Raw genomic sequence first — 27,163 nt, forward strand, 5'->3', positions numbered from 1 at the left:
CCATTCTTTCTTCCGTCAACACCGACGTCACGAGCGGTGATCACGTTCTCGTTTTATTTATTATTCATTTGTATGATTTTAATATATATGTGGTTATCTAGGCCTGACGCGGAGCCGACAGTGCGTTGATTGGCGTTCGCACCGAATCTTCTATTTCGCTGTTCGCAATACCCATCGGTAAGTGCGTTGCTCTTGCTTTTTCACCGCTGTAGTTGGCTGTTGCAAGGCCGGTCATCGACGCCCGCCTCGGGCTGCAAATCATCGCCGTATGTTGCGCACCGAAGTGCACGAGCGGAGAATGCCTCGAGTTATGTTAGGCTTACTGCCTGCGGTCCTGGGCCGAAGCGGCGTTTAATGGGACACCAGCATTGCGATCGTGGCCGCTATTTTCCTAGCGACTTAAAGGTAACGCACATTTGCAAGTCGCAAGTGCTCGATCGTGAGACAATGGTGGCCGCTGTCCGATTCCTGGCAACTATTGAGTTCGACCTCGTTGCTGCGATCGCGATCAGCTTTAGCATTTACTTCGACGTTCCGTTCACAGTTTCCCTGCCTGCCTTTTTTTTTCTTTCCTTTTTTAATCAGAGCTATAATAGTAAATGCTGAATATCCCAATGGTGGTTTCATGGCGTCCGGTAAGGTGATGCGGAAGGCCGTGTTATTCTTTCCCTCTCTCTCGCGGAGTTGCATTCTCTATGGTTGCATTGTGAGGTCTTGCTTTTGTTGGCTGCACACCAAATAACCTGGCGTTGGTTTCGCGTGCTGCTTCCTCTGATAGGACTGAAGTGGCACGAGGTGACCGGGTCCGGTGAGATGGCGACGACGGCTGCGGCGTTCCAGAGTAAGCGCAGCTGTTTTGTGTCAATCCTAACCCATATGTGCGTCATCCTTCCCGGAACAAGCTGGCAGTTGCTACGCACTGCTTTGAAGTTAAAAAAAGAAAAAAAAAGGAAGGAAAGGTAGCTGAGCCATACCAGCCATTGGCACTGCTTAGGCAGTTGCCTCGCCAGCCATCGGCATTGCTTGGCTTCTTGCGACGCGTTGTGCGCCACGTCACCTGCAGTGTTCGCCAAACGCGCCGCGCACATTTTTTTCATTAGAATCAACTGACCTACCCTTCTCCTTTCCTGGAATTCTGCCCTTCTGCATTGCGCATTTGACATGGCTGTATGCATATATATTATAGCCACGAAATAATGGGGGAAAGAAATGCTTTTTACTTGCAAATTTCTTGCCTATTCCGCTATTTTACGGCTGTTTTAAGAAATAAAATACTTTGTAGTTGACCTTTTTTCCCCTTATTTGTGTTTAGCCTGCCCTCTGCAATGACTTCAGGGTCTCAAACGAAGCCGACCTGACACCGATTTCGGTCTGCCGACTGCTAGCGGCTATGCTGTTTCGCTGCGAAGCACGGGGTTGCGGGATCAAATCCCGGCCGCTGCGCAGCGGTCGCGTTCCAGTGGGAGCGAAATGCTAAAACGCCTGTGCCCCGTGCATTGTGAGCACGTTAAAGAACCCCAGATGGTAGTTTGGCACGTAAAGCCCCAGAATTTTTGACCCTGTAGCAGAAAATATGGCTGTAGAATTTTCACTGTTGGCTACTTCGGACATTTAAAAGCAACATTGTACATATGAACTCTGTCAGGCTGCCATATCTGGAGGAATGAGACTTTTTTTTTTCCTGCTGTTTTCAGTAAATGTATGCACACTTTGCCATAATTGGAAACTTGCCATGCAGTGACAGTTAACTTGTTCACCATGCTTTATCCCCAAGCCAATTAGTGTGATAAACCGAAATTTACATGTCGCACTACACTCATAAAAATTTGTTACTATAGTAGGATACAACTTAAAGAACGGAATTTGGCAACCAAAGCACATGGACCACGTGGGGGTTGTGCCTCCACCAGCCAATTACATAAGCAAAGTCCTCGTCATGCGACCATTTCAAAATGGTGTCATACTTGATACCTCCGAAGCGCGTCTGCTGTTCTTGAAGAGTCTTTTTCATTGGCGGAAGGGATTAGTTGTGCAACAGACATGAACAAAGTGTATGGTGTCTGAGATTTCACTCTTCAAAAGTCCGCGGTGCAGTTCATTTCACTGCTGACATCGCTTTACTCATGAAACTTCACTACCAATTGAAGTGAAACTTGACAGTAAATAGTTGCAGCGAAGCAAGCCTTTTATTTCAATTCAATAAAGAATTAGGCTTCCAGCATTCCACCATATTAGATGAGTGAAAATGTACAAAATTATGAGCTTATAATTTCATTTTTGTGGTTACCGCCTTATTTAGGTAGCAGGGAAAGTTTTAAAGTACAAACTATTTGCAGCCTCGCGGAGGAACAGTGGCTGGCGGTTATGAGGACGTGGGCGGGACTTCACTGCAGACTTTAAGTTTATAGTCACATGAGAAAAAAAAGAAAAGCAGTTCAGGTTGCGCTTAGTGTGAGACTACAGGAAACACTAATTTCACTACACTACAGGAAACACTGCGTTTCATGCCATGCCATTGTTTCCTTTCTTTCGGAAACTTTTTTCTTGAGCCATCCCTGCCAGTTGCGCACTACACAACCACTTTTGTCGTTGCATCTTCTCTTTGATACTATGCAAATTTCATGTTTGAATTGAAGCCAAGTGCAGCTTTGCAGATCCAGCAAAGTGTTCTATCATTAACCGCTACTAGGCTGCAGGTAGGGCTGCAAAGTAAAAAGCAAAAAAATGCAACATGCAACTAGGACAGCTAAGACTTCATCTTTATTTTGGAAAGTCGTATAGGTGTGACATAAATGTGCAGCTATCGACATATTTGAGGCACGACATATTTGAGTCTGTTGTGGTGGCCAAGTGGCTGTGGCATTTTGCTGCCAAGCACGAGGTCGCGGGTTTTTACACCAGCAGCGGTGGTCACCTCCCCAAGGGGCAGACTGATAAATTGCTCATGCACTAAGCTCCGAGTGCACCTTAAATGGACACTAAAGAAGAGCACTTAATCTAGGTTAAAGTGAAAAAGTATTCCTCCAAAACCTTATTTTAATAAATTTTGCAGTAATAGGTTAATTACTTGAAGAAAATGTGAAGGTCAAAGTTCCATTTCTAGAACTTTGCTTGGAAATGTTGGCACCCTGGCACACTAGTGTGTCATCATGAGCATGAAATTATTTTTTGTATTTGGGCTATTGTGGCTCACCTAAAGAGTCCTTGGCACTTGCCAAGTTCAGTCCTTGACTGCTGTAAAATACAATGTAGTTCATCTTCAGGGACAAAAACTTCAGTAGGCCTGAGCAGATGCAGTCAGAATCTGATATTGCGACAAGCTGGTAGAACTACTTCAAAGTGCAGTTGCCACATGTATTTTATGGCTTACCAAGCCTCCTCTTCATAGTAAGAGTGGCCTTTTTGGTATTGTAGAAGGGTAATTTGCTAAAACAGCGCTTTCTTTTTTTTCTCTTTAAAGGGCCCCTCACCAGGCCCCATTGGAAATTTTGGTTATTTACTAAAAGTTGTGAGCCACTGTCTAAAAAGCCTTTTGTCACATTATTTAAATAGGTTCAATATTAGAGGAGATAGGAGAAATTGAAATGTCGTGACACTCCCTGATAGGAGGCAAGATTCACTGCTGCTAACATAGATGTGCCCACTTTGTTTTGACTGGCTTTCGTGAGTCACATTTCTTCCCTGCCTTCACCCATATCGTAACCAGGTGCCGTAATCAGTTACATTGCAGTGAATGTGCCTGGCGTAGATGCATATGATGTTGACTCTCCAGCAGGAAGCTCCCTCAAGAGTATGGGTGCACAAGCTTTTGTTTAAAATTTCTGCTCTTTTTGCGCTGTGCAGCTGTTTCATACTTTGCTTGCATGACTATAACTGCATAAACGACATAACACGCTTGTCTTTTTACAATATCCAAACCTGGTGAGGAAACCTTCATTACAGCATTTCTGATGCCCTTCGTGTTACTTTCGGATATTAAACCTCGTCAATCATTTGAGCAGTTAACAAGGCATGTTGTGTCTACCTCATATACGAGGGCGAATCAGTCTTTGGACCCCCCCCCCTTTTTTTTATAAATTGAATTATGGCTGTAAATGCAAAGTCAACATATCCATTCACAGCAGTGGACCTTTCTTGAACCACTCCAGCCTTATGTGCCGGTAGCTCCGCAGCAGGGCACTGCTGTCAGTTGTTGAAGATGGTGGATACGCTTCACATGTCCATAGCATATGAGCAGCGAAGTATGATTAGTTTTCTACCGAGCAAGGGGCAAACAGCCATCGAAATCCACAGGGAATGCAGCCCACGTATGGGGAAAGGTGTCTTGCTTTGAGAAATGTGAGATGGTGGTGTTGTGAGTTCGCAGATGGCCATGAAACTTATGGGCGTGGTTCCGCAGTCAGTCAGTCAAATTCTACCATAGGGACATCTAAAATTTAATGCTGCGATGGGACAAATATCTGAACTGGTGTGGGGACTATGCGGAAAAATAGTGTAAGGTACGTAGGATAGTAGGTATATTTGTAATTACCTGTATGTACCTTATTTTGGCTAATAAAAGATAAGGGCAAAGGCTTTCCGATTTGCCCTCATATCTTGGTAAGCTGCATTCAAGCAAATCGTGCTTGCAGCTGCACATGTATTTAACGCCTGTCCTTGTAAGCATTCCTTGCTTCGTCACACTTTTTCACACAGCCCTGTCTGCAGCAGCTTGCCTCAGCTGCCATAGTGAAGCAGAAGTGAGGAATTTCTGTGCTCACTGTGTTATAGGCCTGGCCGAGCTGGCTCACCGGGAATACCAGGCAGGAGACTACGAGAACGCAGAGCGCCATTGTATGCAGCTGTGGCGGCAGGATCCCACAAACACTGGTGTGCTGCTGCTTCTGAGTTCCATACACTTCCAGTGCCGCCGACTGGACAAGTGAGTCTTCTCCTCGACTAAACTGCTTTTGTTGCGGCAAATTGGTGCACAGCTACTCCTAGGTGTTTCCTGTTCTTCTTTAAAAAAAATGTTCAGACTATTTGGTTATTGTTTGCGTGCCTTGGGCATTATGTGGTAACCTGCTGTATTTAGCACGAAGCACTGTCAGTAAATGTCTGTCACATAATTTTATTCCAAATGTTGCAGGGAAACAGTAGGAAGATCATTTCCGCAATTTCTAGTGAGTTCTCATAATTTCGGAGTAATTAGATTTTGACTTGGTGTACGCTCAATAATGTTGCATAGTTTCATAAAAAGATTTGCATCACTGGCCTGGAGCACATGTACAAGCTAATTATCGGCAGCCTGCATAGTGGGGAAGAAAAAACTATGTCACTATTGCTGATGGAATCTGGCACGTCAAACATCCAGTCAAACCTTGTGCCTTTAGTAAAATGTTCAGGTGTAGCAATACTCGGCACTATAAAGTGAACTGGAGTAACATAGGGTAAGCAGGAGACCCACAGGCAAGTGTCTGCATTTTTCTTTTTTTTCTCGCTTTATTCCTTTTTTTTTTTTGGTCACTACTAGACAGAATTGGCAACAAGAATCTGCTACCACAAATGTGGACACAGTGACTGTAGGGGTTAAATGAGGCTGTTGATCTGAAAAAGCTTAAAGAACAGAGGTACGCGGGAAGGTGGACTTCAAGTGAACAATAGTGTTTGAGCAAGACGACTTTCAGGAGCCAACGTTTCGGCGAGGGGATCTGTTCTCATCCATTCAAATACAAGTGTTGGTTTCACAGACATTCCTCCCTTAACCAGTGTTCATTCCCACAAATGTCATGAAATGAAATACAACGGTAAAAAATATTGTTACAGCTCTTTATTATTCATTACTCACTTACCTAAAACTATTTTTTAATCCGAGATCATTACTCGGCTCATCATGCAACTGTGCCGTTATCAGAAAGCTGTGGCAGAAAAGCTGCACACAGATTGTGCCGTCTTATCTAATTAAAGAAAAAAAGTCTTAGTGAGGACGTCATCCTCTGCCACTTGGTAACCCGCCATGGTGGCTTAGCAGCTATGGCATTGAACTGGTCAGCATAAGATCGCGGGTTCGAATCCCGCCCTCGATGATGGCAAAGTGCAAAAATGTCCTTGGAGCATTGGGTGTTCATTCAAAAACCCCAGGTGGTCATAATTAATCCGGAGTCCCTCACTATGGCGTGCCTCATAATCAGAGGGTGGTTTTGGCACATAGAACTGCAGAATTTAAATTGTTTGGCTGCCACTCTGTAGCTGAGCGTGCTGACCACTGAGCCGCCGTTGCAACAGGTGACAGTACTGAATCTCTTCGAGCCTGTGCACGTGGATGGCGTCTTTCTGGCGGGCGATTCACTAGATAGCATAGCGAGCTATCGTCTCCTGCACTGCCTTTGGCTTTGTCAGGGCCCCACAGACGCCGGAGCCCACGGACGACGATGACAGAGAAGATGCAATGTGCTTCAGGTACCCGTCTGACAATGGCTGTGGCGAGTATGAAGAGGAGTTCGCCTAGAACCCTATGAAGAAATGTAGTGTCAGCACCATGGTGCCGCTCGGAAAAGTACCGTCATAGTGCTGAAAAGGGGTGACAACGAAAAAGAACACTCAATGCAATGTGCGTGAGACACTACTTTAATGAGAACTTTGCAAATAACTCGGCTGAGAGATAGCAATATGGCTGGTTTGTCTTCTTGCATTGTTGCAACTCATATGCAGCAGCATTACACCCTGAGGTATAATGCAGCAGCACCAAACTCTGCAACAAGTAATGCTCTCACACCTACACATCATAAGAACTGCTTAGGCGCTGCCATAGTGTTTTCTTTCTGCTAGGTCATGCCGTACTGCATGTCCACTGTAATGGAAAAATGAGTGCCATGCCTCTGATGGAATTTGTTCAATTCCTACTGCGTGCTTGTTGACTGCATAACTTACATGAAAAAGCCTTCCTCGCTTCTTTTTGTTTCAGGAAGCAAATGAAATGGTCCTTTTAGAACTCAAACTTCCATTGACACCTATTATGGTATGAGCTTTAATGTGCAGCTAATGCTTGTTACACCTGATTTATTTTACTGGTGTGCTGACAGTAGTGTGCCAAGTGTAAGAGAAGTTTTTCATTAAGGGTCAGAGGTCTTATAGTTGATTTTTGTGTGTAGAATGGCACTTACATTGTTGTTTATATAATTGTATAACTAGAAAGACAATGAAGATAGCAGTGGAGTGCCAGCAACACATGGCAACAAAGCGTGACCTCTCTGAATAAGGCTGGCTAAAAATATGCAGGTCGGCCAACTTCTCAACACTGGCCATAAAACAGAATCCTTTGCTGGCTGAGGCATATTCAAATCTTGGGAACGTCTACAAGGAACGAGGCCAGCTGTCTGACGCATTGGAAAACTACCGTCATGCTGTGCGCCTGAAGCCAGACTTCATCGATGGCTACATCAACCTGGCAGCAGCTCTGGTTGCTGCTGGGGACATGGAGCAGGCGGTGCAGGCCTATGTGTCTGCACTTCAGTATAACCCAGTGAGTTGCGTTGCTTACTCCTCCAGAAGAAAATCAGCATCAGTTTCTGACCAAACATGTGCTTTCTTTCTGCCTTGCTGTTTCAGGATTTGTACTGCGTTCGCAGTGATCTGGGGAACTTGCTGAAAGCCTTAGGTAGACTAGATGAAGCCAAGGTAAGTCGACCATGTTCAGTCGTCTGCCTGTAAAGCTGTTGTCTGGCTGCATAGCTTATTTTAGTTAGACTCGCATCAGCTTGCTAACAGGATAGCACGGATGGCTTCCTCTGCAGGAGGACGGCTGCAGACTTGCCACGAGGAAGTAAGGCTCCCTTTCCTGCGGCGCAGCGTTTATTTCTCATTTCACTTCTTTGTTACCGTAAAAGACTCGCTTGGTTAGTCCCTTCTTCAGTGCCTTCTATGTTGGCCCACTGTGGTGACCATGGCAGGTTGAAGAAAGGAGCTACTACCATGCTTTGCCAGGCCTTCAATTGGTTCGGAAGGCTTTGTAGACTTTCTAGTCTTCTGTTCATCTCTCCCACCATTGCCTGGCAAAGTGTGGAGGTGCAGCCAATATAGGCTTTGCACCACCGGGGCCCTCGGGGTGCCTCGGCAGCAGCAGCAGTAGCAGCGGCGCTGCGCAGTTGGCGGCGGCGGCAGTAGCGGCGGCGGCGGCGCGCGTACCTGTCTTCGGAGCACGCAACAGCGGCGCCTTGCGCACTTTTTTCAGGAACAGCTGCCCTGCTGTCCCGGAGCGCCCTTTTGCTGCGCTGGGAAGCAGCTGGCTAAGCAGTGGCAGCTGTGGCGATGCGCGTAGAGCATGGCAGCGCGGCGCGCAAGCGGCGAAGGAACTGGGGAGGGAGCTTTACTTTTGGTGTTTTTGTGTGTTCCTCCTGCAAGGGAAGGGCACCCAGCATGTGCAATCTGCTAGACTAATCTACTTCCTCTTTCTGCTTCTTGCACTTCTCTGCGAAGATGCTTTTCTCAGCTTTTTTTTTTCTTTCTCTAAGCTTTCTGCAAAATAGTGATGTGATTGCACGTGGTGAGCACCAATGTGAGCTTAGGCAGGCCATGTTAGGTCAGTGCTAATGCAGCCACCCACCTGGCAGAAGTGAGAGATCAGGGCCTCTTGAAAGAACAAGTGGTGCAAAGGAAAGCAAAGGTGAAAGGGGAAGAGACGAGCGGATGGGTGCGCGCAGCATTCTCCCGCACGCCTCCTCCTGTTTTACCCACATTTTCATTTGCACTGTTGTTCTTTCTTTGCAGGTTGGTCAGCTAGCCTGTCGTTACGCATCTATAATTGTCAGAACAATGTCTGTATGTGTAAGAAGCTGATAATGCACCTAGCGAGCCGTTCTCCTTGCTTGGCTAGTGGACAAGGTGAGGGGCCTGGCTCATCCTGGGGTGCGTGTCCTGCCAGCCAAGCACGGGGCGAGGGCCGACTGCTAGCAGGCGACAGCGGGCGCCCTGTGCGCCCGTTTCCCTCTCCCCCACTCCTCGGTGGGAGCTCTACTAATGTGAACTTTTTTCTCTTTTCTTTCTAAGCGACACGTTTGGGGTGTAGCGTTGGTAGCTCTGCGAGCGGCCAAGTGGACACTGTAGAACCATGGGCGGATTGACAAGGCTACGGCGGCAGCCCTCTCTCCCGAGCATCCCTGCAGTGGTAATCCGGCAGCATGCCCGGTCAGTCTGCCCCTGACGCCGGGTTTGCCCCCCTTTCTTTGGCTTCTCTGTGGTCCCCCACTGAAGATGGCCGAGCCCTGCATTGGACACCTTACTTTGCTGCCTCGAGCATGTGCTCTCTTGTTGCAGTGAAAGGGAGGTGCCCTTTCGCAGGCCTCGCCTCCCTTCCCTTTGCGCACACTGCGGCGGCGATAGCAGCGTCACACTCCTCCCTCATCCCATGCGGTGCTTAGCGGCAGCGAGCGTGCGCGTCCCTACCCCCAGCTCCTCCCCCTCCTTTCCTCCCCAGCGCGAGCCTACTGCTGCGGATGCGATGAATCACATGTGGCACCTGCAACACTCAACTCCTGTGCTGCTTAATGTTAATGTTTTGTTTGGGCTGTGGGTATTGCAACAGGCCTGCTACCTAAAGGCCATCGAGACTTGTCCAACATTTGCCGTGGCTTGGAGCAATCTAGGCTGCGTGTTCAATGCCCAAGGGGAGATATGGCTGGCCATTCATCATTTTGAAAAGGTGAGCTTCTGTTGCTTGATGCATATCAGTTATTGGAGTTTGTGCTGCTAGTGCTCTATAGCGTCATGGGGTGTGCAGTCAGATTCACTTATAATGATCCCAGATGTAGCAATCTATTGTTTATAACGACCACATTTTCGTGCATTCACAAGGTTCCGACCCTTCCTATGGAAACTGCTACCTGATATAACAAACATTTTTTAATTGCTGTACTGCTACAACGAACGCCTTGAACCTGGTCACGGTGAAAAGAGGGCACACGTGAAGTGTCAAAGCATGGAAGTGCGACTAAACTGTGCGCATGGCAGCATGGGTCCTGCTCCAGTTCAACCGTGACGATGGTGTGGCCTTCAAGATGAGCAAGCGACCGCCTCGCGCAGATTTCGGAAGCCACGGAGAAGGTCATGCGTGTTCATGTGCTTTCAAGGCACGCCTCCAGGGCGAAGGCATGCATGCATCGGTTTCACTGTACCGATTTCTGAAGGCGTTTGGTCTGTGTGGATGGCCAGTCCCAGAGACAGTGTGATAGTAAACTAGGCTGATCCCATATAAAAATTTATTAGAGGATGTGGTGAGAGGGTTATGAATGAGAGGAGGAATATGAAGAGTGTGGGGAATTTTGCATGCTGAAACTGCAACTCAAGGGAATTCCAGGAGATTTCAAAGAAATTACGAATGTCTTTGTCAGGCATAATCTATGGTTTCTACCAGAATTTTTAGAAAGTTAGGTTTTTGCTGTTATTTTCCTTTAAATATGCTGTTTAAAGTGGACTATGCAAACGTGCTGACAAGGGTGTCCGCAACTGTTCAAAAAGTTTGGATTTTAAGAGCAAGTGGAACGTTGTCAACGCGATTGACTTAATGGTTGTTTAAGCTGGCCATGTACCAACACCTACTTTGCTGTTGGTTCGAAGGCTTTCACAATGCCCATGTGGCACCAGCATAAATTTTTTCTTCTGATAATTGCTAATCTTGTGTGCCACGTTTAACTTGCTCTGTAATGTAATGACCAGCATTATGTTTGACCTCACCAGTCGTGTTTGTGTAAACATCTTTTTTTTTTGCAAGTGTGCTGCTTCACCAAGACCATGGTTAATTAAGGCAGCAAAATCGTATTGCACTGCCATTTGGCAAATTTTTTTGACAACTAGCCTTATGTTGGTTCATTCAGGCAGTGGCCTTGGACCCGAATTTCCTGGACGCTTACATCAATCTGGGCAATGTCCTGAAGGAGGCCCGCATTTTTGATCGAGCTGTGGCAGCCTACCTGCGGGCACTTAACCTCAGTCCCAACAATGCTGTGGTGCACGGAAACCTGGCTTGCGTTTACTATGAGCAAGGGCTCATCGACCTGGCTGTGGACACATACAGGTACCTGGCATGCCCTGTGTCGCCACATGTTTAGTCATGGCATTTTAAGTTTCTCCCACCGAGTTTCTCAGTTCAAAAGCTGTGCAAGGGGCACATGTAACACTCTCAGTGAACGTTTCTTTAACTTAAGTTGGTCAGTAGCAGCTACTGAGGCTTTTGTGTCAGTAGCCTATGTAGTGTGCAGTAGACAACGCCTATGTGAATGTCCAAGGCATGCAAACAGCCTGTGAGGGTGAAACTCTGGTACATATACTGTAAACCTTTGTTAACTTGAACTCTGATATCTCGAAATATTTTGATAAAGCTAAAAAATAAAAAAAAATTTCAGCTATGGTGTCAACCCATGTGCACCCCTTACCTTGAAAAGTTTTGGCTCTGTACTTTGGATATCTTGACTTCGAATTATCAGGGATAAAGCAACAGCGCAGCATAGGCAGCATTGCTTGCACTCGCTTTTCACCCAGCGGAAGCTTGCTGGCCAAGCCAGATGTCGCTCTTCACTCTCTGCTCATCTTTCCACGTTCTTTCTATCATTGTTCACATGCATTTGCTCAGCTGCTTGCTGCCACATTGTTGTGGCCTCATGCAGCAGTGGTGAGCTGGTGGTCAGTGTTTCCATCCCCATCTCATTTAGGATGCTCTTAGTGACACATCATTATGGTCACAGTGTATTGCACTGACTTACTGATTATTGGCACTGCTGCTAGCCCTGTGGAATTAATGTTTAAGGATGACCGAAATTTTGGACACCTTACAGCATGTTGTATGATAGTTCGGACTTCGATTGCACGATCGTGTACTAATATAGCCACCGAGTGGAGCAGAAGTAGCGATATTTTGGCTGTGAGATGTCGCTGGCATGGTCGTCAGACATGTCACCGGCACTTTGCGAGACTGAAACTAGCAAAGCCTAGTCAACCTAGTAGTCGCCAATGAGAATTCAGTGCTTGCATCGATTATACTTCTGCATATCTGTAGCGACAGCACGACAATGGTCAAAATTTGTGCCGCGATTTTGTAGCATGCACTGCGTTGGATTCGATGCTACTCTTATCATCCACTGTTCATGGCTATCTGATCCCGTTGACAAGTGCGGAGTGTCGCTCTGACCACTGCCGAAGCACGAAAAGTGTGAAAATGAATAGCATGAAAGGCATTGCTCGGAAATCGCAGCCGTGGAATGTTTAGGCCAAGGGCAAGCGTACTAGTGTGCCTGCTGCAACATGCAACTACCATATTTACGGGATTGTAAGTCGACTCGAATATAAGTCGACCCCCCATATTGCATGACAGAAAACAAAAAATAGAGCATACCTGAGGGCATATTTGATAACGAAAATTTATTAGTAGCTGACATGGTCACTGGACTACTCGTCTTCACTAGTGCTGCCATCGTCATCGCTGCTACGGTCCCACAGCGCGTCGTTGTCCAGCGAATTCCACATTTGGCAAACGACCACACCACAACATCTTGTGGAAAAGCAGCCCACGCTGAATGTACCCAACCACACGCAGCCGTCAGGGAGGCTCTTTTGACAGGTCCGGTTGGCGTAATTTTGCGGTCTTCTGTCACCAGCCACTCGTACTCACGGCGGAGCAGGTACTTAAAAGATGAAGGTCCGGGCTTGTTTCATGACCATGTCGCACTTCAGTGGCAGGGACCGATCATGCATTTCAGCGACGTACGCCGCAAGCTTAGCCTACAGCTTCGGGAAGCGTCCAGACTTTGGCACGTGGGAAATTCCTCACTTGCCGTCACAGGTCAAAATTTCGCTTTGCTACAGTCGCCACTCTCGCACCACCCGTTCAGAAACATCGAACTTGCGGCCCACTGCACAGTGATTTGTTTCTTCAGCATAAAGGATGACAGCTCTCTTGAACGCTGCTGTGAACGAGTGCCGAATGATTAGTGGGCCTGGAGCACTCATGACGACTGAGGAAGCATAGAAGTAGCACGTTGCTGGCAGTCAAGTGGAACGCGTCAAACCAATGAAAACTAAGCGCAACAGGGAAAGAGAAACCCGCGAGTGGTGTCTGCTCTTCCATGAACTACCAATACTCCTCGCAAGCGCCGCCGTTCTGAGGGTGCCGCCGCATAATGTGTTTTGCATCCGCATAAACCGTACCAGCTTATTGCACAAGTATCGGTTAACACCTAGTGCGTTGCGCAAGCACGGCGGTGCGTCGTCTCCATGGCGGCCCGACAGAACAGCACAACGGCCTCCAAGTGCACAGTGTGTTTGCGCGTGAGGCCACATCAACATCATTTCAGCGTCATGCCAGAGCGCGTTGTGGTGTTGTGCAAGTGAGAACTCGCGTCATGCCAAAACTCTGATAAAAAAGCATAGCATAGAAGCAAAATTGGACATCATTTGGCCATCGCACGTGACATGAGAAGTTGGCGCTGGCATGCGACATGGGTCTACTGTTGACTACGGTGTGTGGCATTTGGAATACGAAGAAGTTGTTCGGTAGCGCAGCTGCGACCGCGAAGAGATGTCGGCTACGAGGCTCGACTGGTTCGACTTTTCGCCATCGTTGCCTCTGTTGTTGCCAAAGTGTCGCCTAGCGACAGTGATAAGGACGACACAGAAAGCGACAGCACGGGCGATTCAGGCCTGACAGTGGCAGCGGCTTCGCATTGCGCCAGCTTCATAAATGCAGTTCGTTGCGACGAGAACAGCAGCCCGCAATGAAAAGGTGCTCCGCGACTTCTGCAACACTACCGCGCCTGTGCACGAAGAATATGCAACGCCAACGAGGAATCTGCCATGCGAGTATTTGCCGAGAAGAGGGGGCTGGCTGAAAAACTGGCTCACAGCTTCAGTAAGATTGAGGCCACTGTCATCGCTGCTAGGCCGCCGCGGCATCAAACGAAAATAATATGTTTGTCGTGCAAAGTAAATAAATACTGCATGATTTTTCCCCTTGCATCGCACTCTCTCCGAGTTCCGTTTTTGACAGGTAAGTGGGCGATCTCATGCTATTTTGGTTAAGCAGTACTACCGTTTAGTACATACTTTTTCTGAGCTACGGCCAACTACGGTTTAACGAGGTTTCACTGTATTCAGATATTTCGTGGTCCCCATTGAGTTCGAATTATTGGTCGGCAACTGTATTGTGTTAGGAGCAATTGTCTTGACTCTGTGTCAAGCATGCTGTCTCGGCGCAGTGCCAGTAATGCCGTTGCTTGTAGATGCTGATGTGTCCAGTGCTGATGCATGCAAAAATTACCGAGAATATTACTGGTAGCATTTTGGAAAGGGTTCATGTCGTCTATGCACAACCAGCAGGCTTTTCTATTTTCGTTATTTTGTTAATTTTGAAATTCCACTTGCCTTGAGACATTTTCCAGTTTTTACAGCGTCAAGTTAACGGAGGTTTACTATATTCTTAAATGTACTCTATGTTCACGACTACCTTGCACAAAATTAACGTTCACAATGCGCACGCTTAGGTGCTGTGACAACTTTGAGGGGGATGGAATGCAAGCATGGCTATGTACTTCTGCAGCAACATTACCTGTGTGCTAACATGAAACAACACATTGATTAATCAAATCAAAACTAACAAGGAGTTATGGATGCAGCAAAACCTTGCACAAAACTAGCTGTGTCTGAGCAAGAGGAGGAAGTTGTTGGCTGCAACATCTAGCTTTGTGAGACTTGCTGGCAATTGCTCCAGCCGAACACCACCTTTCGGCATAGCTTCAGAAACCTAAAATCTACAGTCATGTCTTTCCGTACATGCATGTTTGCTCTTTTCCATTTCGCTCTCTTGTTACTTGCGAGTTTCCTGACTTCACATCTTCGTGTACACCCAGGCGTGCTATCGACCTGCAGCCAAACTTTCCTGATGCATACTGCAATCTGGCAAATGCCCTTAAGGAAAAAAGCCAGGTGACAGAGGCAGAAGACTGCTACCAGACAGCGCTTCGTCTGTGCCCCACCCATGCAGACTCGCTCAACAACCTTGCAAACATTAAGAGAGAACAAGGATTTGTAGAGGAAGCCACTCGTCTTTACCTCAAGGCACTTGAGGTAAGGCCCGCGGCAACTTTGTTTTGCTAAGCTCGCGTGTGCTGCGTGCTGATGACTTTAATGCATGCAGGTGTTCCCGGAGTTCGCAGCGGCGCATTCGAACCTGGCAAGTGTGTTGCAGCAGCAAGGAAAGCTGACAGAGGCTCTGCTACATTACCGTGAAGCTATTCGCATCTCACCAACATTTGCTGATGCTTACTCAAACATGGGAAATACCCTCAAGGAAATGGGCGATGTTCAGGGTGCCCTTCAGTGTTACTCGCGTGCCATCCAGATCAACCCAGCCTTTGCTGATGCCCACTCTAATCTGGCATCCATTCACAAAGATTCAGGCAACATCCCAGAGGCAATTGCTTCCTACCGCACAGCGCTGAAATTGAAGCCAGAGTTTCCAGATGCCTATTGCAATTTGGCTCACTGCCTGCAAATAGTGTGCGACTGGACAGACTATGAAGGCCGCATGAAGAAGCTGGTTGCTATTGTAGCAGAACAGCTTGAGAAGAACCGCCTCCCTTCTGTACACCCGCACCATTCCATGCTGTACCCACTGTCACATGAGTTCCGCAAGGCCATCGCCGCTCGCCATGCCAACCTGTGCCTCGAGAAGATCCAGGTACTGCACAGGGCTCCGTACCAGCACCCACGGCAGCGGCAGGGAAGGCTCCGCATCGGCTATGTCAGCTCGGACTTTGGCAACCACCCCACATCGCACCTCATGCAGAGTGTCCCTGGCTTCCATGACAAGTCACGCGTTGAGGTCTTCTGTTATGCCCTCAGTCCGGATGACGGCACCAGCTTTCGCTCCAAAATAGCCACCGAGTCTGAGCACTTCATAGACCTGTCGCAGATACCCTGCAATGGGAAGGCAGCTGACCGCATCCATGCCGATGGCATCCACATCCTGGTCAACATGAATGGCTACACCAAGGGTGCACGCAACGAAATCTTTGCGCTTCGACCGGCTCCCGTGCAGGCGATGTGGCTGGGCTACCCTGGCACCAGCGGAGCTCCCTTCATGGACTACCTGGTGACAGATCGTGTCACCTCACCACCGCACCTAACTAGTCAGTATTCCGAAAAGCTGGCTTACATGCCACACACTTTTTTTGTTGGCGACCACCGCCACATGTTCCCCCATCTTATGGAGCGAGCCATCATTGACTCTCGCGAGTCTCGGCTCAAGGGCAATGGTGAGGTGCCAGACAATGTGTCCATTGTGAATGCCACAGACCTGTCTCCTATTATCGACAAGGCAGAGGTGAAGAAGATTCGTGAAGTTGCTGCAGCAGAGCAAGGTGAGCGTGTGGAAGTGGTGAAGACTGTCATCGAACTGCCGACCACAGTCCAGGCTATGATCAGTTCTGGTCAGGTGCAGGCTCAGGTGAGGATTATTTGGCTGTTTTGCGCCCTTACTTGTACCTAAATCATCATTTTGTGTTGTAGAACCGAGTTCCTGTCTTAGTGGGTGTTGTGACTAAGGAAAGCACTTTGTAAGCGCTTCCGCAGTATTGTCTCCAGTGAGAGGTTCATCTCTATTTCCGAATTTTTTGACCAGTTAAAATCTGTCATGAAGGTTTTTTTTAAACCAAGACAAGTTGCATTTGCACAACATGTTTCTTTTTCAACTTTGCGGAGTTTGCAGCAATGAACAGAGTATGAATGGCTGACAGCCTGCGAGCAGTGCAGTGCAGCCGCATTACAGTACATAGCTATCAAGCACATAACATTGCAAATGTGTGGCCAAAAACTGGTTACACCTGAAGCTACATACTAATAATGTAGCTCCATTGATTCTGTTCCTTTTTCTTTTGCACCGAACTGCCACACCTAGCAACAGCAGTAGCGTGTGGCTCATTTTTTACAGAACTGTTGCATTACCATGGCCATGTGGGTAAGATTTTCATTGTGCTAATGACCACACTTTCATCTTTAGCTAGAAGAGACTATTGTTTTGTGACATCCATTCACTGTAGTGTTGAAACATTGTATGCAGAAATAGAGAGCAGGAAACTGAATGGGTTAGCATGATGGACAAGACAGATATAATTGACTCAGGGTCTCATAGCAGGCATGACACTGAACTTCGCAGGTGAATGGCGTGCTGGTGCACAATGGCTTGGCGAGCACCCAAGTTAACACTCGAGCGGCTACTGGCGAAGAGGCACCTCGGGCTATCCTGGTCACATGCCGGCAGCAGTATGGTCTGCCTGAAGATGCGGTTGTCTACTGCAACTTCAACCAGCTGTACAAGCTGGACCCAGCCACGCTGCGCATGTGGGTGAACATCTTGCAGCGCGTACCGAACAGCGTCCTCTGGCTGCTGCGTTTCCCCGCCGTGGGCGAGGCACACGTGCAAGCCTGGGCTCAAGCTGAAGGGCTCACGCAGTCGGGCCGCATCATCTTCTCCAACGTGGCTGCCAAGGAAGAGCATGTGCGTCGAGGGCAATTGGCGGATGTATGCCTCGACACGCCGCTCTGCAATGGCCACACGACAGGAATGGATGTGCTGTGGGCCGGCACACCTGTTGTCACCTGGCCAGGGGAGACTCTAGCATCGCGTGTGGCTGCCTCTCAGCTCCACTGCCTGGGTGTACCTGAGCTGGTCGCACGGTCACGCCGAGAGTACCAGGACATCGCTGTGCGGCTAGGAACAGATCGAGACTAGTAAGTTTTCCAGTGTTGTTTAAAACAAGGACACTAAAGAAAAGCGCCGTTTAGATTGATAAAGACTTTTTTTCAAAACTATTATTGTTTATTTCATGGTAAGAGGTATTTGCTGCAAGCGAGACTGAAGGACAGGCTATCGTTTCCTGAATTTTGTGCCATAACCCCAGAGCCGGTATGTCAGCGTAATGTCATGGTTTTCAAAGTATTTTCTCATGTTTGGGCCGTTGTGGTGCAGTAAACATTATCAAAACATGCTAAGTGCAGTCTTTAGCTCCTGTAGAATACAATGTAGGCCATCTTTACTGATGAAAATTGTTAAAAGCCAGGCCCAAGCAGAAGCCATCAAAATTTATGATATTGCTGCAAGCTGATGCTGGAACTTCAAAAATGGTGCAAAACAGCATTGCCACTCAGCTTCTGTTCCTCCCACTCGTTTTTTTTTTTTCTGGTTTGTGAAGAACCTCTACAGCAAAATTCGCATTTTGGCATTGTAGATACATAAATTACTAATGCAGCTATACTTTTTTGCTTTAGTGTCCCTTTATAGTAGTGCCAATTGTTGTACTGGACACAGATAAGGACTCAAGCAGATTTGTTGGTACAGCTCAGCATTACCTTAGTGGGCATGTGGAAGCCAGTTGTGCCTGATCAATTTGGCCACAGTTGTAGTGTCAGTACTGCGCTTGGGTTAGTGCGGCCATTGAGAGATTCACTTGATTCATTTTTCCAGAATATGGCTGTGTGATTGGTGCCTGTTTGTGTGATCGCCCGCCACCATTGCCTTTGCAGTATGCTAGGGCATGCAGGATGTCAGCGACTAAAAGATTACTGGCGATTTCTCAACAAGACTCCAAAAAGCATGCACTTGGTCTTGTTTTTATGAAATTATACTCTACTTTTTTTAAAGCTTCGTGCATAATAGTTGCGATAATAGCTGCCTGCGCAGGTTCTCCCTCTCCTTCTATCATTCGTGCGGCACGTCATCTCTTTAGCCTGCATTATAGCAGGCGGGGTTGAACTTAGTTAGGCATAATGATACTTATGGCAGGGACGGGAGCTTTCTCCCAATTGGTTATAACCTACCACTGTTGGGTCCGTGCATTTTTGTGTCTGCATCTTTTGAGAGTCTTTTGTTTCATTTACAGCCTGAAAGCCATTAGAGCGAAGGTGTGGGCAGCCCGTATGGAGAGTCCCCTGTTCAATGTGCGCACCTACACATCAAATTTGGAGAACCTGTTCCTCAAGATGTGGGCCAACTATGAAGAAAACAAGCCACTAGATCACATCATGGATTAAGGGCAAGCATCATTGACACCACAAGGCCACCAGCGCAACACACCCTATGGTGGCACATTGTGACCATCACTTCAAAGCATTGTACATACAAACATTATGAAGACTGCCTAGCAGACACTTATTAATCTTGCTAGGCTTAAGTTGGGAATAAAAGAGTCACTGAGAAGTTTCATATGTGTGCCTGTCATTTGACTTTACTTCGCTTTGGTAGTGGCTTTTTGGAGGTAGAGCTTGATGAGGAGGATGTGCTACTACTACTGCTGCTACTGCTGCTGCTGCTGCTGCTGGAGCTGTCACTACTGCTGGAACTGCTGCTACTGCTGCTGCTGTTGCTGCTACTAGACGAGCTGTTGCTGCTGGATGAGCTGCTACTGGAATCTGACTCATCTCCACTGTGAGACTCCCCATCTGAGCCACTGGAAGACTTTTCGGAACTTCGCCTGGTGGGCTGTACAGGTTTCTTCCTGCAATTGTAGTAAACATTTTAAGCCCAAGCATGCGTAACAGTCGCAAAAGGAAACATTGAATGCAACTTTTGAAGGCTGAATCCATCCCACAAAATGCGAGCAGTGGTAGACAGCAAAGTACCAGTATTTGCAGATGGCATTTGAAGTAGTGTGAAACTGCACATTACTGTGTGCCAGAAAAGGGATGGCAATTCCCCCTTCAAGCTTTACTAGGCACACGAAAAAAGGGCTAATTTCTAAAGAAGCTGTTGTATAAGTTTTAGATGCACAAGAATGTTCAGAATTTGGTAAGTGTTAAGTCCACATATATTGCATAATATAACCCTCGCTTAATCGAAACTCATTGCAGTTCATATTCTTAAGAAGTTGCGCAAATCCCATGCACTGTGGGGATCTGTATGCAAAGCTTTCGAGCCTACTGCTGCAGCAGTAACGAAGCACTACAGTGTTGTCACCACTGGCATGCATGCCTTCATCAGCTGGTTTAGTCCATCGTGCCAACCAATTTGCCCACGCGTCGCCTCTTGCATCTGTCTTCTCGGCACTGTTTCACCACCCGCAACTGCCTCTCCACAGTGCAACCACCCATTGGCTACAGCCTCTAAACGTGTCAGATGGCAGTGAAAAACGTTACATAACATTCGTAGCAACTTGGTCCAACCACTGACCACACCATCAAAATCTGACTGACTCCACATCACGCCCCTTTCACGCTCACTGACCACTGTGATGTTTGGGGTCGGGCATGAAATAGATGGTAGCTGGCCCATGCCGTCGTCCAGCTTATCCACACTGAGGACGTTGAAGGGAGGACTGCTTCTCATCGAGAATGAGGAATATGAGATTTACTTACAGTATCTACATGAGAATGTTACAGTTCATCAGTCTAACATGACTGAAAGAAGAATGCACACTGAGGAGCCGCCAACGGCTCCTTAAATACTCTGTCTTCCCTAGATCCCTAGGTGAGGGAAAACAGCAGTTCACCGCTGACCAATTCCGAGCGTCCAAAGTCATCGCTTCCGCACAGGTTGCACTGACCACGCCAAGGTGAGTGGGTTCTCGCAGACACGGTGCCGGACCCGAGCAGGCATCTCTTTATCCCAGAGTTGACCTTGCAGTCCGTGGCTGCCGTGTCTGCCCATTGTCTGAAGACTTCTAAGCTGCGTGAGATGGCACCGCAAAATACCTTCCAGGAGCTCCCTGCTTCATACAGACTTTGATGGTGTACACACTAACAATACTTGCTCTACCGACTGCGCCTAGCCATCTCGGCGCCGTCCCCCGGTTGACGCGGCGCATTCTTGCCTTCACAAAGCCGGCTGTCGCCACCGCAAACATCCCGGCGCCGAACGGCTGGGGAAGTGGCGCATTGTCTTCCCTTTAAAACGAGTCGCTGCCACAGCCATGGTGGCGCTGAAGGGCTGGGAACTAACGTCTGGTCGTCCTTTCACAGCGAGTCGTCGCGGCAGACCTGGTGGCGCCTTTCCGTTGGTCGCTTCCTGGAAGATCGCCAATAATTCCCTGATCTGAAAAGTTGGGCCTTGCAGTCTTAGTTCATTACATAAACAACTACTAGTCCTCAGCTAAGATACTCTGGTGGGCTGTACCTGAATGACCCTATTTGCTGGCCATGTACAGACTCTCGGGTCGGGCAGCTCCTGTGCAGTGGTGTGTAATACAAATAATGTGACAATACAAGATGCCGGATCACACTGTTCATCCTCTTGTCCACAGCAGTGGTGCTGCAGCAGTGTGTGCAGCAATGGTGCTGTCTTGCTGCTGTTTTCAACTCTGGCAAAGCAGCAAAGTTTGCTCTTGCTGTGCCAGTGACAAATTACCACAAGCCATTTCGCTTCTTCCCAAACTTCCTGAACAGTTGTGACAGGTACCTTCTTTTGCTTTCATACACAGTAGCACTCAATTTCTTTGCCTTCAGTTATCTGTCTCCTTCTTACGCGATGTGCTTGCATACATTTAAGAATGTTCACAGCATGCACACAGCCTGATCAGATATGCATCCTCCTCTATAGAATTAGAATTATAGTGACAATGTTCAAGGATATCCTAATACTGTAGGCACACCTTGTGCCCAGCGACTTGATAAAAGTAATGAACCAGTGAAAACAAATACCAGCAAAAGGTAAAACAATGACGCATGTAAATATTAGCATTCATCCGCACCTCTGGCACACTTGACGTTATGAGACACTGCACATAAAGTGTTCCAAGATTCTCAAAGTACAATAGCTACTCCCGATTATTCTATCCCTGTTATTACTTCTGTCCATTTTCCTTTGCACATAGTAGGTTACAATGCCCTTCTATTCATCCCTATATACACATGGGAATTCCATTTCCTTTCTGGAAAAAACAGGCTTTCCTGTGTGCTTGCACACTTGAATGTAGACTTCCTCTGCTGGCTGACGTGATCTAAGTTGCTGATGACATTGCCCTGTTTATCTTTGACTGCATACGTCTAGTCTCTTCCAGTGCCAAGTTCACATCTCACAGGTCCTAGAGACGACCGTGTAGTACCAGTGTCACACGGCCACTTTCAATCGTGACTGAGCCCAATCAGGATCGAAAGTCTCCATAGCGATTGGGTCCCTCCTGTAGATTGAGCAAGGAAGTCAATCGCGACCAAGAAATTCGATCCGGGTCGTACTCGATCGATATCACAAGAGTGTTATGTAACACATCATATTATCCGGCTGACGTGATCTAAGTTGCTGATGACATTGCCCTGTTTATCTTTGACTGCATACGTCTAGTCTCTTCCAGTGCCAAGTTCACATCTCACAGGTCCTAGAGACGACCGTGTAGTACCAGTGTCACACGGCCACTTTCAATCGTGACTGAGCCCAATCAGGATCGAAAGTCTCCATAGCGATTGGGTCCCTCCTGTAGATTGAGCAAGGAAGTCAATCGCGACCAAGAAATTCGATCCGGGTCGTACTCGATCGATATCACAAGAGTGTTATGTAACACATCATATTATCCGGTCTCACATCAAAAGTTCCAAGAGTGATCTTGTAGTTTGTTGGGCATGGTCAACTCTTCTCCACGCACCTAAAATCTTTTACCTAAAATCTTTTCTTCCAATAAGGGGAGGGAGTCCAAGCAGTCAATACTAAACCTAAGTGTCCTTTGCTCGGCCGCATATTGAGGGCACATGCAAAGTATGTGATCTATTGTTTCAGAAGTGCGCCAGACGATACAGTCACAATCACGTTATTGTACAATCTTGTGAAGGTATCGGTGAGTGTATGCCGCACCGAGTAGTAAACGATGGATGAGTATTTCCTGGCCTCTCCACAACTGAAATTAAAGCCGGAATCGCAAACCAGCGTCGAGTCTATGGAGGTGCTCTTGTCGACGTTCGGAGTTGTCACAATGTTGCATCATAGAGGTTTTGATGGAGTTGTGGAGCAAGGCGCTGATGTTGTACCAAGAAAAATTAAGTTTTATAATCTTCCTATCAGTGTGTGCCTCTTTTGCCTCCACTTCAGCCTGCTCATTTCCAGCTATTCCACAATGGCAGGGAATCCACTGCAGCGTGATGGTATGCCCGGGTTGAGACGCCTCAGCAAACAGAATCATGATGTAATAAACCAGAGGACTATATGCGGTTCTGTGATTTATGTAATAGCTCAAAAGTCACAGAACACTGTTCATTTCTCAAGGCTTTGTCGCAGTGTACAATGGACTGCTTCTCGAATGCCAGTCAACTCAGCTGCTGTTGATGACGTTCTATGTCCTATTCTGAACCATTGTGTGATCCCCACTCCAAGTATCATGTAAGCTGCCTCTCTATTACCACTTTGCATTTCCATATTTCGGATTTTCCATGTGAATTCCAATTTCTGCATTACCGGAAAAAGGCAATCATTGTTCGCAATGGATTCGTTTCCGCAAACTCTACCAACATATCTTTTGTACTACTTTTACACTTTATATGATAATTCACAATTTACTTTCTCCAACCTGAGTTTTACCCCCTTTTACACAGGAGTTGCCCATTACTACAGTATAGTGTGCTCACTGCTAATTCGACATTCTCATATAGCCTTTCTTCATTGTCATGGCTAAATGCTGGTACATAGATTCATACTACCTTTGATTTATAGCTCTTATTTAGCTGTACAGTAGCCTCTGCCCTAGTGTTAACGTTGAAGAATTAAACAATGTTGCTCACTATATCCTTATGCATTACAAGCTCTGTCCTGTATTATCTTTTATCACAGGGGTCTCTGTTGTAGATGTGCCCCTCAGTCAGTACTCCACACACCTCACCAGTTCTAACCTCACTGAGCCCTGTGACATTCCATGTAATACTTGATAATTCTCCAAAGAGCCCTGTTAATCTAGCTTCATTCAATATTGTTTGCGTGTTGAACATTGCCAGGCTTAGTTTTCATTGGTCGCCTGTGCCATTCCAGAGATACCTAGCACTCTCTGCTGCCCAGCAAATTTGATTGCTGCCTGGTCAAGTGCGCTGCAGCCATAGGCGGTGTTCAAGACTTGGTGGCCATGAAGTGTTCAGTAGAACCTCGTTGATACGTTCCCGTTACGTACGTTTTCCCGGCACCAACGTTCGCAATCGAGAACACAAAAAATGACCCAATGGAGTCACGCTCACTTCTTACCCGTTCATACGTTCCCGGAAAACGAGATTTTTCGGCACTAACATTCAGTACGTCGCCAAACTGCGATCGTATGATACGCTTTCCGGCCGCTAGATCCCATGTAAACAAGAGAATGCGCGTGGCGCACGGGATCGGAAACAGTGTATAAGACTGACCGCTGCGGCAGGTTCACCGCAATACTCTCCAGCCCGTCTCACGTGAATACGCCGGCGCGCACTCTGCTTCTCATTTCGGTACCAGCAAATCTTCCCCGGGGTCGTCGCACGCGGCATTCACAGCTATCACCGAAAATCATTTTGCGATAAGCATCTTCACCTATCTGTTTCACAGCGTGTGGTGCCGCCGAAAGCGCAGCGCATGCTTTTGATAGGCGATAACCGAAACGCGCCACCGTTCCCTGCTGCAGGCGGCGCGACGTGGGCATCACGTTCCGCTTCGGCAACACTCGGCGTCGCCCATCAGCTCGATTTAGTTTTGGTTTCCCGTCGCCCTCTTAAAACACCACGCAATAGGAAGTCAAGAAAATGTGTCACCGGCTCTACACACGTAGTCGTCTCGTGGAGCAACGATCCGCATTACGTAGATGTCAACAATGGTTGAGTCTGTCAAATTCTTTTAGTTACTTCGGATCCTACGTTTTCCCGTTTAGTACGTTTTGCTCGCGTTTTTTTTTTTTACGTATGAACGAGGTTGTAGCGTTTTGGTGCTTACGGTACACAAATGCATGGGCTTTGAAATTGTTTTTTGTTACTCTGACAGCCGCCGCTGCGGGACACGGTGTGGACATCACCCATGGGGTCTGAGGGCCGCAGGTTACTTGTACAATTACCGAGGGAGGTAGTACCCAATTACTGAGCTAAGATGGTCCATTTCTGTTCTGTTGAGGGATTGTCTTTCTGTCATTCAGTGGGCCTTCTTAAGTGGTCGCATTTTGAAACTCGTGGTGGTCAGAGTATTTCTACTAAGTGAGCATGTCCTGAGAACTGACTAGATTCAAATCCACAGTTGTAATAAGTACCCTAATGCAATCAATAAAAATTTAGTTAGTAAAAAGGTTGACTGATTATCTGGTGGAGTTCAACCTACAACATTGTGCTTGGCAGTGAATGCCATAGCGACTGTGGTGAGTAAAATAAGCTAGTGACCTCGTTGGCAACTACCACACAAATCATGATGTCCACAACTGCTACGAACCTTGGCTGGCAAAAATGTTCTTTGTCTATTAAATACCCTGCAATACTAGCAGGGGACAACTATCAATGAAACACCTTGTGCATTGTTTTTACTGTGTATCGGACGCACAACTATCAACTATTGCTTTCTGTTTAGGCTGCATCTATTTATTGAAACCTCGTATGTGGGAGATCAACTGTGATTACCAGTTGTGAAGTCAGAGCATTCAGTTGAACTACATAGCACCGTTTTGTTTTAATTGCACTTGAATTGCGATACAGTTCTACTTCAATCAGCATCAAAACTTTTTATGTGACAGAGATATCACTACTCGAAACTTATGGACTTCGGTAGTGCATTCCAGCTATGGAAATGGATCCCATGGAACCACCCAAATACGTGGAACAGGGTGCAACAAAACGTAGTTATTGCTGCAGGGTTTCAAAGCTGTTTTGGGGACACATTGGAACTGATTGTAGCAAAGTGTTCCACTTTAAAAGGATTGTTTGCAGGGAGGTCTCAGGCTTCTGAGTATTATGGGGCAAAAATGTTACTGAAATAAACATTATGGCTTGCTTTCCTATTTTTATTTTGCATCATCACGAAAGATCAGTCACCACTAGAAATCTGACATTTAAAGAAGCATTTCCGTGTTTAAGCTTGGTAATAATCGCTTGATTTCTTGTTAATTTTTCTGCACTGGTTAGTTTTTGTTCGCATACTTCATCCTAGATGGGATTTACTGTACATGCAGGCTACCTGGCACACCCGTATATCTTGTCTAGGATTAAGAGGTGGGTAGGTGGAATTGCGCGGATGGAGAAGGAGTTGGCGCAGGTGTTTGGACAGTGCTTTCCCAATTTAAACAACGTTACATTAAAGTCACCGTTCGTCACGTACAGTACTTGTCACGAAGTCGTCACCTTTCCGCGCTGTATTGTGCCACTACGTAAGTATGCACTGAACTTTTCGTTTCCCCCTGCTGCAATCAAATTACGCAATCCTGGAGCACGACATGCAGTCGGTCGGTAAACAGTACATACAGTTGCATTGTACTTGTTAGGAGTTGCTTCTTCACGTTGTTTTTGAGAATTGTCGTCCTTGAATCTCTGTGCACGTATTTGCGCTTTCCTGTGCATTGATAAGTCCAGTGGCCGAGTTCGAGGCACTTCTGACAGCGGACGCCGGACAGGTTTTCTCTGAGAGGGGAAAAAGAGCGCCACAAGTCAATCAGCAGTTCGAAACTGCCTTTGAGCAGAGGCTGAAGCAAAAGCGCACTTACACTTTCTTCTTCAACGGCATGTCGGATCGAAAGCAGTGCGACCCGATCGCAAGCAACCGTAATGTGCAGGTTATGTGCCTACTGTCCGGCAGGTCAGAAGCAGTAGTGTTGAAACGCCGGCTTGCGCCGTTGGCGTCACACAAATAAAAAAGCCCACTTCAGCGGAAAACGCCAAAAGGCCGCTACCATGTTTGTTTTGGTACGCTAGACCAAGCGATTCAGTGACCCAGTGAAGCCGTACATTTGGCGCCTGGAGTTTCTGCTGCGGTACAAACTCCAGAAGCAAAATTATACGTGCACCTCTAGCGGCCTTGTATGAAACGGCTTACGGCCTCCGAGACCGGTTTTCAGCATTTGCCATGGTACATATTCTTAAAAACGTTTGCACCCTTTGGGGCTTATCTTCTTGTCCCACAACGATAATCGTCATCTACCTTGCCCCCAATTTCTGTTTTTAACGCTGCGAGCCCGCTAGTTACAGGCCACGAACGACATGAACGTAGAAGAGTACGCATTTGGGCTGCTTGGTTCATGATTACCCC

General features: G+C 47.1%; 2 protein-coding genes across 5 annotated transcripts; one reads left to right on the forward strand and one right to left on the reverse strand.

Moving 5' to 3' along the window:
- On the forward strand, nt 1-19,222 carry sxc (O-linked N-acetylglucosamine (GlcNAc) transferase sxc). Of its 4 annotated transcripts, none has more exons than XM_065430094.2 (11): nt 1-177; nt 779-841; nt 4,771-4,921; nt 7,258-7,501; nt 7,582-7,656; nt 9,560-9,676; nt 10,848-11,047; nt 14,871-15,087; nt 15,158-16,468; nt 17,177-17,751; nt 18,900-19,222. In XM_065430094.2, exons 2-11 carry the CDS (start codon nt 814-816, stop codon nt 19,048-19,050), a joined length of 3,069 nt encoding a protein of 1,022 aa, XP_065286166.1. In that variant the 5' UTR covers nt 1-177; nt 779-813; the 3' UTR covers nt 19,051-19,222. The 4 variants fall into 4 exon arrangements, with proteins under 4 accessions (XP_065286166.1, XP_065286168.1, XP_065286167.1 ...); XM_065430096.2 differs by having other exon boundaries at nt 2-177; nt 7,588-7,656; XM_065430095.2 differs by lacking the exon at nt 1-177 and adding an exon at nt 215-405.
- LOC135900627 (zinc finger CCHC domain-containing protein 10-like) lies at nt 19,218-26,964 on the reverse strand. The gene is made up of 3 exons (XM_065430098.2): nt 26,622-26,964; nt 26,383-26,538; nt 19,218-19,514 (listed from the first exon to the last, which is right to left on the reverse strand). Exons 1-3 carry the CDS (start codon nt 26,639-26,641, stop codon nt 19,235-19,237), a joined length of 456 nt encoding a protein of 151 aa, XP_065286170.1. The 5' UTR covers nt 26,642-26,964; the 3' UTR covers nt 19,218-19,234.
- Between the last annotated feature and the right edge of the window lie 199 nt (nt 26,965-27,163).

The sequence above is a fragment of the Dermacentor albipictus genome, chromosome 3 (genome assembly GCF_038994185.2).
Source record: "Dermacentor albipictus isolate Rhodes 1998 colony chromosome 3, USDA_Dalb.pri_finalv2, whole genome shotgun sequence".
NCBI classification, from domain to species: domain Eukaryota; kingdom Metazoa; phylum Arthropoda; class Arachnida; order Ixodida; family Ixodidae; genus Dermacentor; species Dermacentor albipictus.

Coding starts and splice junctions, on each gene's coding strand:
- sxc (XM_065430094.2), top strand. CDS start 814: ATGGCGACGACGGCTGCGGCGTTCCAGA. Junction 11,048..14,870: donor CTGGCTGTGGACACATACAG/GTACCTGGCATG, acceptor GTGTACACCCAG/GCGTGCTATCGACCTGCAGC. Junction 17,752..18,899: donor CTAGGAACAGATCGAGACTA/GTAAGTTTTCCA, acceptor TTTCATTTACAG/CCTGAAAGCCATTAGAGCGA.
- LOC135900627 (XM_065430098.2), bottom strand. CDS start 26,641: ATGCCGTTGAAGAAGAAAGT. Junction 26,539..26,621: donor ATGCCGTTGAAGAAGAAAGT/GTAAGTGCGCTT, acceptor TTCCCCTCTCAG/AGAAAACCTGTCCGGCGTCC. Junction 19,515..26,382: donor CTAACAAGTACAATGCAACT/GTATGTACTGTT, acceptor CTACAATTGCAG/GAAGAAACCTGTACAGCCCA.